The sequence below is a fragment of the Vicugna pacos genome, chromosome 2 (assembly GCF_048564905.1).
Source record: "Vicugna pacos chromosome 2, VicPac4, whole genome shotgun sequence".
Lineage (NCBI taxonomy): Eukaryota > Metazoa > Chordata > Mammalia > Artiodactyla > Camelidae > Vicugna > Vicugna pacos.
The window spans coordinates 82,847,916-82,860,625 of NC_132988.1; the positions used below are offsets into that span (position 1 = coordinate 82,847,916).

Consider the following 12,710-nt stretch of genomic DNA (forward strand, 5'->3'; position numbering starts at 1 on the left):
GTGCTGTGTATAAGTAGAATCATACAGTGTTTTTGTGTGACTGGCTTATTTCATTTAGCATAATGTACTCAAGGTTCATCCATGTTGTACCATGTGTCAGGATTTTCCTTTTTAAAGGCTGAGTAATACTCCATTCCATGTATTGTTTCATTCTTTTTGATGTTACTGCAAATGGGATTGTTTCTAAATTTCTTTTTTTTTTGAAATATAGTCAGTTTACAATGTTGTATCAATTTCTGGTATGCCACAAATGTTTCAGTCTTACACATACATACATATATTCATTTTCATATTCTTTTTCATTATAGGTTACTATAAGATATTGAATATAGTTACCTGTGCTATACAGAAGAAACTTGTTGTCTAACTATTTTATATACAGTAGTTCGTATCTGCAAATCTCAAACTCCAATTTACCCCTTCCCACCCTCTTTCCCCCCGGTAACCATAAGTTTGTTTTCTATGTCTGTGCGTCTGTTTCTGTTTTGTAAATAAGTTTGTGTCCTTTTATTTTTTTTAAGATTCCGCATACGAATGATATCACATGGTATTCTTCTTTCTCTTTCTGGCTTTCTTCACTTAGAACGACAATCTCCAGTTCCATCCATGTTGCTGCAAATGGCATTATTTTATTCTTTTTATGGCTGAGTAGTATTCCATTGTATAAATATATCACAACTTCTTTATCCAGTCATGTTTCTTAATTTAATTTTCAGATTGTTTTTAGTGGATAGATACACAATTGATTTCTGTATATTGATCTTAGAGTCTGTGCCTTCCTGAACTCATTTATTAGCTCTAATAGTTTAAATGTTAATTCCCTGAGATTTTCTATATATAAGATCCTGTCATCTATGAGTAGAGATAGTTTTACTTTTTCCTTTCCAACCTCAATACCTTTTATTTCTTTTATTGCCTAATTGTCCTGACTCAAATCTCCAGTAGGATGTTGAATGGAAGTGGTGAGAACTGATGTTCTTGTCTTATTGCTGATCTTGGGGTGAAAGCATTCAGTCTTTTACCATCAATTATGATGTTAGCTGTGGGGTTTTTGTAGATGTCCCTTATCAAGTTGAGTAAGTTCACTTCTATATATAGTTTGTTGAGTATGGTGTGTGTTAAATTTTGTCAAATGCTTTTTCTGAGTCTATTCAGATAATCACATGGTTTTGGTTTTTTTAGTCTATTGATTTGGTGTATTACCTTGACTTTAGTATGTTGAACCAATCCAATACAGAATACAATATTTCTGTATTCCTGGGAGAAATCCAACTTGGTCATGGTGTATAATTATTTTTATATGTGGTTGGACTTGCTTTGCTAGTATTTTGGTGCGATTGTTGCCTAGGTATTTGAACTTGAAATGTAGCATTTTCATATGAATTGTTACATATATATTCATAAGAGATACTGTCATTTTCTTCTCTTGTATGACCTTTTCTGGTTTTGGTATCAGGTAATATGGACCTCATGGAGTGAGTTGAGAAGTGACCTATTTTTTTAAAGAGTCTGAAGGATTGGTGTTAGTTCTTCTCTAAACATATCATTGAACTCATCAATGAAGACATCTGGTCTTGAGCCATTCATAGGAAGTTTTTGTAAATTATTAATTAAATCTCTTGTTATAGGTCTGCTGAGATTTTCTATTATTTTGTCAGTTTCAGTAGTTTGTCTTTCTAGGGATTTGTCCATTCCACTTATGTAATCTAATCTGTTGCCCTTACAACAGCTCATAGTAATCCCATATAATCCTTTTTTATTTCTATAAAGTAAATAGCAATAACCCTTCTTTTGCAAATGAATCCTTAGAAAGGTCCCTTCTTTCTTTCATGATTTTAGTAATTTGAGTCTTCCGTCTTTTTGTCTTCATAAGTCTAGCTGAAGACTTGTTTTGTTGATTTTTTTTCAAAGAGCCAACTTCTGGCTTTGTTGATTTTCTCTGTTTTTCTAGTTTCTATTTAATTTATTTTCACTCTAATCTTTATTATTTCCTTCTTTCTGCTTGTTTTGAATTAGTTTGCTTTTCCACTTGTAATCTCTTAAAATGGAAGATTAGGTTATGATTTGTGATCTTTTTTACTTTTTAATGTAGGCATTTACAGTTAAAATTTCCCACTAATCACTACTTCAGCTGCATCTCATAAGTTTTGGTATGTTGTGTTTTCATTTAATAAAATATCAAAGTGGTTTCTTCTTTGACTCATTGTTTAGGAGTGTATTTAATTTCACATATTTAAAATTTTTCTTCTGCTATTGGTTTCTAATTTCATTTCACTGTGATCAGAGAACTAGTTTTGTATGTATTCAATTCTTTTAAATTTATTGACACTTGGCTTTATGATCTAATATATTACTATCCTAGAGAACACTTGAGTTGAGAAGAACGAGTGTTCTGATTATTGTTGGGTGTACTGTTCTATAAGGGTCAGTTAGGTATTGTTGGTTTAGTGTTGTTCCAGCCTTCTATTTCCTTGTTGATCTGTGTGTTGTTCTTCTTATTATTTAAAGTAGAATACTGAAAAATTCAACTAGTATTGAATTATCTCTTTCTCTCTTCAGTTCTACCAGGTTTTGTTTCATCTGCTCTGGGGTCCTGTTGTTAGATGTATACAATGTTTGTCTTAAAGTCTATATTGTCTGATATAAGTATAGCCACTCACTGTGGCTGGTTTTCATCGTATATCTTTTTCTATCCTTTTACTTTCAGACTTCAGCCTACTTGTTTCTTTGAATCTAAAGGATGTGTCTCATAGAGAGCATATTATTGAGTACATGTTTTTTTTAATCCATTCTGTGAATCCCTGCCTTTTGATTAGAGTGTTCAATTCATTTGCCAATCCCTGCCTTTTGATTAGAGTGTTCAATTCATTTGCATTTAATATATTACTCACAACATAGAATTTCTGCCTGTAATTTTCTATGTTTTTCATATGTTACATCTTTTTTGTTCCTCTACTCAACCATTCCTCTCTTCTTCCATGTTAGATTTTTTTCTAGTGTACCATTTTAATTCCCTTGTTATTTCTTTTCTTATATTTTAAAAACTATTTTCTTAGTTGTTGCCCTGTATGTCTTAACTTACAACATTCTAATTCAAGTTAATATCACTCCATTTCCTCCCTGTTTTTTTAAATACATTATATGCCCAACAACACAGATTTATAATTATTGTTTTATGCAGTTGTCTTTTAAATCAGGTAGAAGAATAAAAGAGCTATAAACAGAAAAACACAATTATCCTGTCTTTCATATTTACCTGTGTAATTAACTCTACTGATGCCCTTTATTTCTTCATGTAGAGTTGAGCTATTGTCTAGTGTCTTTTCACTTTAGCCCAAAGGAATCCCTTTAGTATTTACTGTAAAACAAGCCTGCTGGTGATGAATTTTCTTAGTTTTTGTTTATCTGGAAATGTCTTAATTTCTTTATTTTTGAAGTATGGTTTTGTTAGATAGAATATTCTCAGCCAATAGTATTTTTCTTTCAGTGCTTTAACTGTGTCATGCCTCTGCCTTCTGGCCTCCATGGTTTCTGACAAGAAGTCATCTGTTAATCTTACTGCAGATCCTTTGTATATGGTGAGTTACTTCTCTTGCTTTCAAGATTTTCTTTGTCTCTGGTTGTGGACAATTTGATTTTGTTGTGTCAGGTTGTGGATCTTTTTGAGTTTATCATACTTGGAGTTTGTTAAGTTTCTTGGATATGTAGCTTAATGTTTTTCATCTAACCTAGGAAACTTTGGGCCATTATTTCTTCAAACATTCCTTCTGCTTCTCTATCTCTTGACTCTCTTTATGAAATTCCCATTATGGATATATTGATACTCTTGATGGTATCCCATAGGGCTATGAGGATTTGTTTATTTTATTTCATTCTTTTTTCTTTCTGTTTCTCAGACTTTATCATCTCAACTGACCTATCCTTAAGTGTGCTAATGCTTTCTTCTGACTACTCAAATCTGCTGTTGAGTCCTCCTGGTGAATCAGCTAAAATATATGTCACAAAGTCCAAGTTCATGTAATATACTTAATGGAGAGCACTGTCTTCACTAAGACCTGCATTTTCCCCTCACAAAATTCTAATGAGCTTGGTTATCTATTTCCAGCACACAGAAGATCAGAAAAGAGACTGCTTAGAGACTATTCCCCCAATAAAAAGACAAATGACAGGAAAACTATGATATGTGAATATCGTAATTTAAAGAGGCCAGGCCACTTAACCTAAGAAATGTGCTTCATAATTAAACATTTTCTGAGAGGTTTTCTAAATTAAAGTATTATGTGATAGCTCATGTTCATCATAAAGATCTCAAGCTAATGAAAAAGGTTACATGTATGTTCAGTATCAGAAGAATCTTCTTAGGAAAGCAGGGAAATGAACTTTCAAACATACAAAAAGTTTTAGCATTCAAGGGGGTTTCACGTATATGAAAAATCACACTTAGCTGTTTCAAAAAGTGGTGACAGTTAAATAAAGTATTATTTTAGTTTATAGATCTAGATCTATAACTACCAAATTTACATGCATATTTTAACTAAATTAGCAGATTTTGTTGAATGATAAATAAGCAAATGAAAAAATTCTGTGGAGGAATTGGGCCTCTTTTGCTGGATTCTATGATGGAAAAACACTCAAGCTGTCCAGTTCAACCTTTCTCTGAATACTGGAATCTTTTCTAAAATTCATGTAAAGTCATCATTCCAGTTTGTGCTTGAGTATTTTTACGGATTTGGTGGAGACTGCAGTTGACTTTTCCAGATAAACATTTTCAGTACTGAATAGCTATCAGAAAGATTTTTCTACACTTAGCTGACGTCAGCTGCTCTATAAATTCCTTGTTGTACTTCTAGTTCTAGGATCAAGATTCAGTAATTTTACTCTCACTTCTCCTTCTTTCAGATGCTAAGCCTTTAAACATTTGGTCACAGCTATCACTGCTTCCTTGGTGTCTTCTCTAAGCTAAACACATTCTTTCTCTTAACTATTTTTCATATAACATAGTTTCCAGAAGACTCAACAACTCATTCATCACCTTCTGAATAGTGTCAAATTTATCAACAGTTTCTTAGGGTACAACACCTGTAAGTGGACACATACACCTAATGTGTTCTGATTAATGTAGAGTACAGTGGTACTGTCACATTCCTGTAATTGTATACTGTACATATTCCAATAATGCAACCTAACATTTTTCCAACAAATTCATCACAATCTTAGCTCCCATGTGAAAGGTATCACTTAAGCTGTTTTTTAAAAACAAGGAGAAATTCAACATTTAAAGCAAAAGGAAGAGCATTTGCAAAGTCACAGAGGCATAAAATAACATCAAGTTCTGTGAACTGCAAAAACCTGTAATGCTTCATTTGCATATTTTTAATTGGCTGATAATGGTAAGTTTAGTGTGAATTTTAGCTTCACTACAATTTGAGTCAAATGTAATTATTGATGATGATCTTCTGATTACCTATAATTACTGCAAATACTTGATTTTTCCCCTTGATCCTTTGAAAAACAAGTGGACTTCTATTTTATGAAAATGCATACACTAAAATAATAACAATATTGTGACATTTCACCAAATTACAGGAGAATTTATGGAGATTCTCAAGGTACTGTACCTATTTATTAGATACTCTTTCTTGAATCTGTTGGGCTGTGACAGCTTCTGGATCCTTTTGGAAGGTGGGCAAAACAGTGTAGGAGAAGGGATCTCCCAGATTACAGACTCTCTACCGCAGCTATAGTAATATTGAGCCCTGCAAGTTGTAGAAGAAGAAAGAAATGAGTGAAACAAGTACGAATTCAAATTATCATAGAAATTTCCAACATTGACACCCCTCCTCACAGGTCTAAGGAAGCAGGTACGACAGTTGATTCCTGCTGCTGAGCTATTTTCTACATAGGGAGAAATTAGAAATGGTTATAACTATCAAGTTTTCAGCTGGCTTCTAATATCCTATTTCAAAACATAAAATTTCTTGTAACAAATAAAGTTCATTTTCTATATAGACCAGGTAAATAGTTGTGATATGTGCTATGAAGGCACTGACTATGCACCAGAGGTGGAGGCTTTCAGAGTAGGTTTGTGAGGGGGTGGAAAGTTATGTGGAGGACAGCAGTCAGGGAAGGTCTCTCTAAAACTGACACCTATGCTGAGACTTAAAGGACCAAAAAGATTTCATCACTGTAGGCATTGTAGACAGAGGGAGAATTTTATGCATAAGGTCTTGAGATGGGAAAGGTCTTGGTGTGTTTGAGAAATAAGCATTCTTTAAATAAACATACCATAAATACAGTTTTATATTTAAGTTATTCCACTTAGTATTACAGCACAAGCATTTCCAAAGGTAATGAAATATAATATTCTTTTAAGAAATAAATTACTTTGGTGAATTTAAACACTTGGTAGAGACTTCCACTTCCAGACAAAATGGAAACATTAGGAACTAGGTTTTCCCATAGACTAAATTAAGTTTCAGTACCATCTGTTTTTCAACTTAGAAGAAATCTTCAAAAATGGGCAAAAGATTTGAATAGACATTTCCCCAAAGAAGCTATACAAGTGGCCAATAAGTACATGAAAAGATGCTCAACATCAAAAGTCATTAAGAAAGTGCAAATGAAAAATACAATGAGTACTACTTCACCGGCACTAGGATGACTATCAAAAAGAGAGGCAATAACAAGTGTTGGCAAAGATGTGGCAAAGATATTGGAACCCTACACACTGCTGGTGGGATTGTAAAACGGCACAGTCACTTTAGAAAACAGTCTGGCAGTTCCCAAAAAAGTTAAACATACGATTACCATATGAACCATAATTCCATTCTTGCTATATACCCAAAAGAAATGAAAACATACCTCTACACAAAAACCTGTACACAACTGTTCATAGCAGCATTATCAGTTACCAAAAAAGCAGAAATAATCCAAATGTCCAGTAACTGATGAATGGATAAATCAAAAGTGACAAATCTATACAGTAGAAATAAATCCAGCCATAAAAAGGAATGAAGTACTAATATGTCATACCACATACATAAACTTTGAAAAAACATTTTGCCAAGTAAAAGAAGCCAATTGCAAAGGACAACATATTGTATAATTCCACTGACATGAAATGTCCAGAATAGGCAAATTTCTAGAGGCAGGAAGTAGATTAATGGCTGCTTAGTGCTTGGGAAAGAAGTTAAAAGGAAGTAGGGATTGACTGCTAATGGATTCAGTGTTTCTTTTAGGGAAGACCAAAAATTTTGGTGATGGTTACACACCCTGTGAATATGCTACAAAACACTTTATTGTAGACTTTAAATGAGTGAATTGTATGGTATATCTCAGTAAAGCTTTTTTTTTAAAGAAAGCCTGAAAGAATCAAAGCACTAATAAATAATGGAATGATGACAAAGTTACAAAGCTCAAGAATATTACAGGAGTAGAAAAATATGCAGGAGCCAGCAAAGTAAAATTTATAGTGTCTGGTACCTAATAAAAAATTATCAGGTATACAAAGAAGCAGTAAATTATGACTTATCATGAGAAAAATCAATCCCTAGAAACAGACTCAGAAATGGCATATTACAGAATTAGTAGGCAAGGACATTAAAAGATGGAGCACACTAAATAGAGATAAGATATAAAAATATCCAAATTGAACTTCTAGAGATAAAAACTATGTTGTATGAAAAAAAAAACCAAACCCTGAATAGGATTAACAGTAAGTACATTGTACACTAGAGAGAAAAAGGTTTGTGAAAACATGGAGGGAAATAAAACAGAAAGAGAAAGAAAGAGAACAGATTCAATGAACTGTAGGACAACTTCAAGCAGCCTAATAAGTGTGTAATTGGAGCCCACAAAGAAGTAATAAATACCAATTCTATACATTTTCCAATTGATCCTATGAGGACAGCATTACCATAAACAAACAATGACATCACAAGAAACAAAGACATTACAAGACAACTACAGACCAATATCCCTCATGAACATAGATACAAAAATTTTTAAATGTTATTGGAACACAGGCACACTCAGTTTACAAAAGTCTATGGCTGCTTTCCCAGCATTGCGTAGTTGGAATAGAGACTTTGTGGCCAACTTTATACCTGGCCCCTTCCAGGAAAAATTTGCAGACTTCTGACTAAAGTTGTATGCTGAAAGAGGTAGAGACATGGCCACCTCAATTATCTTGGAAACCAAACTTCAGATAAATAATAGTATCCTTAATTTTTTCCTTACTTTAATGTCCTTCATTGCCTGTACCCTTCCCCCATCCTCCTTCTACACTCTTTCCTCAAAGAGCCAACCAGCAGAAAGCCCAGTCATTCAACAAATATGCACTAAAAACAAATTGGCAATGGGCATCAAAAGCCTTAACAACATTTTTCCCTTCAGATGCCCTAATTAACTCATGGTAATTAAGCCAAGGGTGGTAAACAAAATGCGTAGTTTCATGTACAGATAAGTTCATCCACAACAGTGGTATATGGTACATATCCTTGCATAATACCCTAATTGTATTTAAAAAATCAAAATCCTGATAAACCAAAACACTGTAAGATGTAATGTAAGTGTGCAAGAGCTAAACAACAGATGTTGCTCTGGGAAAGTTTTCCTGTGGCATCAGACTGGAAACAGATATAGAATCCCTAATCCTCAATAAATTCTGTGTTCATGATAACACACAACCTAGTAACACATAAACACTGACCTGTTAGGTACATATCGGTAGGAGACTTCCTTAGGCTGGGCAAGGTTCTCCAGTCTTTTGGTCAGTTGAGCTGTCAAAGCACTTCGGGAAACAGGGCGAATAGGATCTTGATTTCCCCAAAACAGTTTTCTGTTGAAAACCAGAAAAACAAAATGGTAAGAAATTCACTGCTGGTGGACATCTTAGAAATAGCTCTTGACGATTTTTCTACTGATTTTACCTCATTTCAAGAACTATCTCTATTACAGAGTTTTACAATTATCACGCATCAGAAGTAGACATACTACTTCTGGAAATTAAAATAAGAATAAAATAAGACTTTTATCGACTGTCTTAAAAGGTGGTAACCAAAAATGAACCTATTAATAAAATCATTCCTTTAATTTTCCTACTGGTTTCAAAGAGGGATGGGGTGGAAGGGAGTGTTCCAAGATTATTGACAGTTTTGGCAATATTCATAAGACATCTCATCGATGTATACCTCTCATCAATGTATATGTGTATGAATCCATCAATGAAAAAAAGAATTTAAAGCATATTACATTTTTAATGTTTAAAACCAAGACTTTTAAAAATTCTTTTTAGATTATAGTTGTGAGATACGACATTAATATACAAAAGTATACTGATTTCTTATATACTAGCATTGACATTTGGAATTTGAAATTAAAAATATAACACTATTAACATTAGCACCACAAAATACACAGATATAAATCTAACAACATATGGACAAGATGTATACAAAGAGAACAATAAAATTCCAATGAAAGAAATAAAAGAACTAAATAAATGGAGAGATATTGCATGTTCATGGATAGGAAAACTCAATAATGTCAAGATGTCAGTTCATCCCAACTTGACCTATAGATCTGATGCAATCCCAATCAAAATCCTAACAAGTTACTTTGGAATATTAAAAAACTAACTCTAAGGTTTATATGGGCAGGCAAAACACCTAGAACAGCCAACACAATACTGAAGGAAGGGAAGAAAATTAGAGGACTGACACTACCAGATTTCAAGACTTAGGATAAAGCTACAGTAGTCAAGACAATGTGGTGTTGGTGAAATAACAGACAAATAGATCAAAGGGAAAGAATATAGATCCTAGAAATAGACCCACACAAACATGGTTAATTGATCTTTGACAAAGGAGTGAAGGCAATCTAATAGAGAATGAAGAGCCTTTTCAACAAATGGTGCAGGAAAAACTGGACATTCACATGCAAAAAGAAGGAAAAGAATCTAGACACAGGCTTTACACCTTTCACAAAAATTAACTTGAGATGTATCATAGATTTAAATGTTAAACGCAAAACTATAAAACTTACAGAAGATAATATAAGAAAAAAATCTAAGTGACCTTGGATTTAATGATGCATGTTTAAATGACACCAAAAGCATGACCCATGAAAGAAAAAACTAGTAAGTTGGACTTCATTAAAATTAAAAACTTTTGCTCAACGAAAGATATAACTACAAGAATGAAAAGATAAGCCACAAACTGGGAGAAGATATTTGCAAAATATATATTTCGTATCTTAAGTCCATTTGGGCTGCTGTAACAACACCATAGATGGGGTGTCTTATAAACAACAGAAATTAATATCTGGTAGTTCTGAAGTTTGAAAAGTCCAAGATCAAGCTACCAGCAGATTCAGCATCTGGTAAAGGCCTACTTCCTGCTTCAGAGAGGGGAATCTTCTTTCTGTGTCCTCACATAGTGGAAGGGACAAGGGAGCGCTCTGGGGTCTCTTTTATAAAGGCACTAATCCCATTCAAGATGCCTCACCCTTATGGCCTCCCAGAGGCTCCACCTCCATCACAAATACCATCACATTGGGAGTTAGGATTTCAACATATGAATTTTGGGGGGAGACAGCATTCAGTCTATAGCATCTGATAGTGTATTGTTATTCCAAATATACAAAGAACTCTTCAAATTCAACAATAAGAAAACAAATAACCCAAATAAAAAGTGGGCAAAAGATCTGAACAGACACTTTACAAAAGACAATATACAGATGGCAAAAAAGCGTGTGAAATATGCTCTACATCATGTCATTAGGGAACTGCAAATTAAAACAATGAACCACTATATATCTATTAGAATGGCTAAAATACAAAACACTGACAACACCAAGTGTTGGTGAGGATGTGGAGCAACAGGAACTCTCATTCATTGCTGGTGGGAATGGAACACACTTTGGAAGACAGTTTTGCAGTTTCTCACAAAGCTAAACATATTTTTACCATGTGATCCAGTAATTGCACTCCCAGGTGCTTACCCAAATGAGTTGAAAACTTCTATCTACACAAAAACCTGCATATGAATATTTATAGCAGCTTTATTCATAATTGCCAAAAATTGGAAGCAACCAACATGCCCTTCACTAAGTGAATAGATAAACTATGGTACAGCCAGACTGTAGAATATTACTCAATGCTAAAAAGAAATGCACAGAGGAAGGGTATAGCTCAAACGGTAGAGTGTATGCTTAGCATGCACGAGGTCCTGGGTTCAATCCCCAGTACTTCCTCCTCTATAAATAAATAATTAAGCATGATTATCTCCACCCCACCAAAAAAAATAAACAAAATCTATAATTAAAAAAATAAAAAAGCACCTACTCAGGAGCCGAAAAAGAAAAGGAAGAAAAAGGAAAGGAGGAATCCTGAGACCAAGGGTGAAAAGACTGTGGGTCTGGAGATCTAGAAAACAGGTGTGCTCTAGGCAGAGGATTAGGGACAGCAGGACCAGATGTTAGACGCAGACAAGCTGAACTCGGAGGATGGACACAAGTCTTTCAAAAGAGTGTGGAGTAATACCCTGGGACAGTGTGTCTCAAACCTGTCTGCCTATTAGAATCATCTGGGGACCTTTCAACACTCCTGAAGCCTAGGCTGCACCCTAGACTAATTAAGGATTTCTGGGCTTGGGACCAAAACATCAGTCAATGTTTAAATTTTCCAGGTGATTCCAGTGTGCAGACAAATTTGAGAACCACTGACCTAGGGTTTGCTTCCCTTGTGTTGACTCAACTGAAGCGACAATATTGGTTCAATGGATTCAGTGGAGTAGAGAGGTGCTGGGATGCAGCAGTAGTGGGCAGGTAAGAATAACACTTACCTATTTATTGTAAGGAAAACATCATTACCAACAAGACTATATAAAATTGCCTTACCTGTCTGGGGCTCCCCATTGTTTCTTAGGCCTAGAAAGATCTTGAATTCTCTTCCTAGAAAAAAAACTAATAAATACCAGCTGATTAATTAAAAGAGAATGACTAACAAGTATGATTACATAAGTGGCTCCTACCAAAACAAATCCCATCTGAAGGAGAAAAAAACAAAACAAAACACCAAAGTAGTATGTGCTCAGTAAACATTGAGTTCAATTGAATTGATATTTAATTGTTTAAAATATAAACTTAGTTTAAGCATCGCATAAGGGGGATTCATGAAACTATCAGTAAGCTGGGTAAGGCAATACATTTCAGACGGCTTGAACTGTGTTATTGCTCAAAGAGGCTCCTAAATAAAATAAAGGTTCGAAGGTAGGAAGAGAAGTATCCCACCTCCTGACCCTTTTCCCCCAGTGTCTCACATTCTGGATTCTTCTAACTACCCCGTTTCCTACTGCAACAAACCTATCTGCATTTTATCTGCTGCTTAATTCAAGGGTTCCCAGTCTAAAGCTCCCAAATCCTTAGGGGATATGAAGACAATGATGGGAGTCTCCAAATTTCAGAACATTTCCAAAGGCAAACGGAATCCTACCCCACCCACAATCAGGTCGCAGATGACACCCAAAATAACAGATTTGTTTCAGAATTATATCATCTCCTTATGTTACTTCATGCTGACGGATTAATACTAAAACATGTCCTTATTTTTTAAAAAAATAACAAATATAATTTGTTTTGTGAACAATGACAACAACAAATCTTTCCAAACGTCAGAATGTGGTGATGGTTTGAGATAACCAAAAGATTCT

General features: G+C 34.3%; 1 protein-coding gene across 1 annotated transcript in view; it reads right to left on the reverse strand.

Annotated features, from left to right (window-relative positions):
* Window positions 1-12,710, reverse strand: part of SPMAP2L (sperm microtubule associated protein 2 like) — a 37,778-nt gene that overhangs the window by 13,814 nt on the left and 11,254 nt on the right. The window contains exons 3-5 of the mRNA XM_072943545.1: window positions 11,899-11,964; window positions 8,711-8,839; window positions 5,619-5,756 (exon numbers count right to left, since the gene is read on the reverse strand). Of these exons, the coding sequence (XP_072799646.1) occupies window positions 5,619-5,756; window positions 8,711-8,839; window positions 11,899-11,964 (333 nt within the window). The remainder of the gene's footprint in view (window positions 1-5,618; window positions 5,757-8,710; window positions 8,840-11,898; window positions 11,965-12,710) is intronic.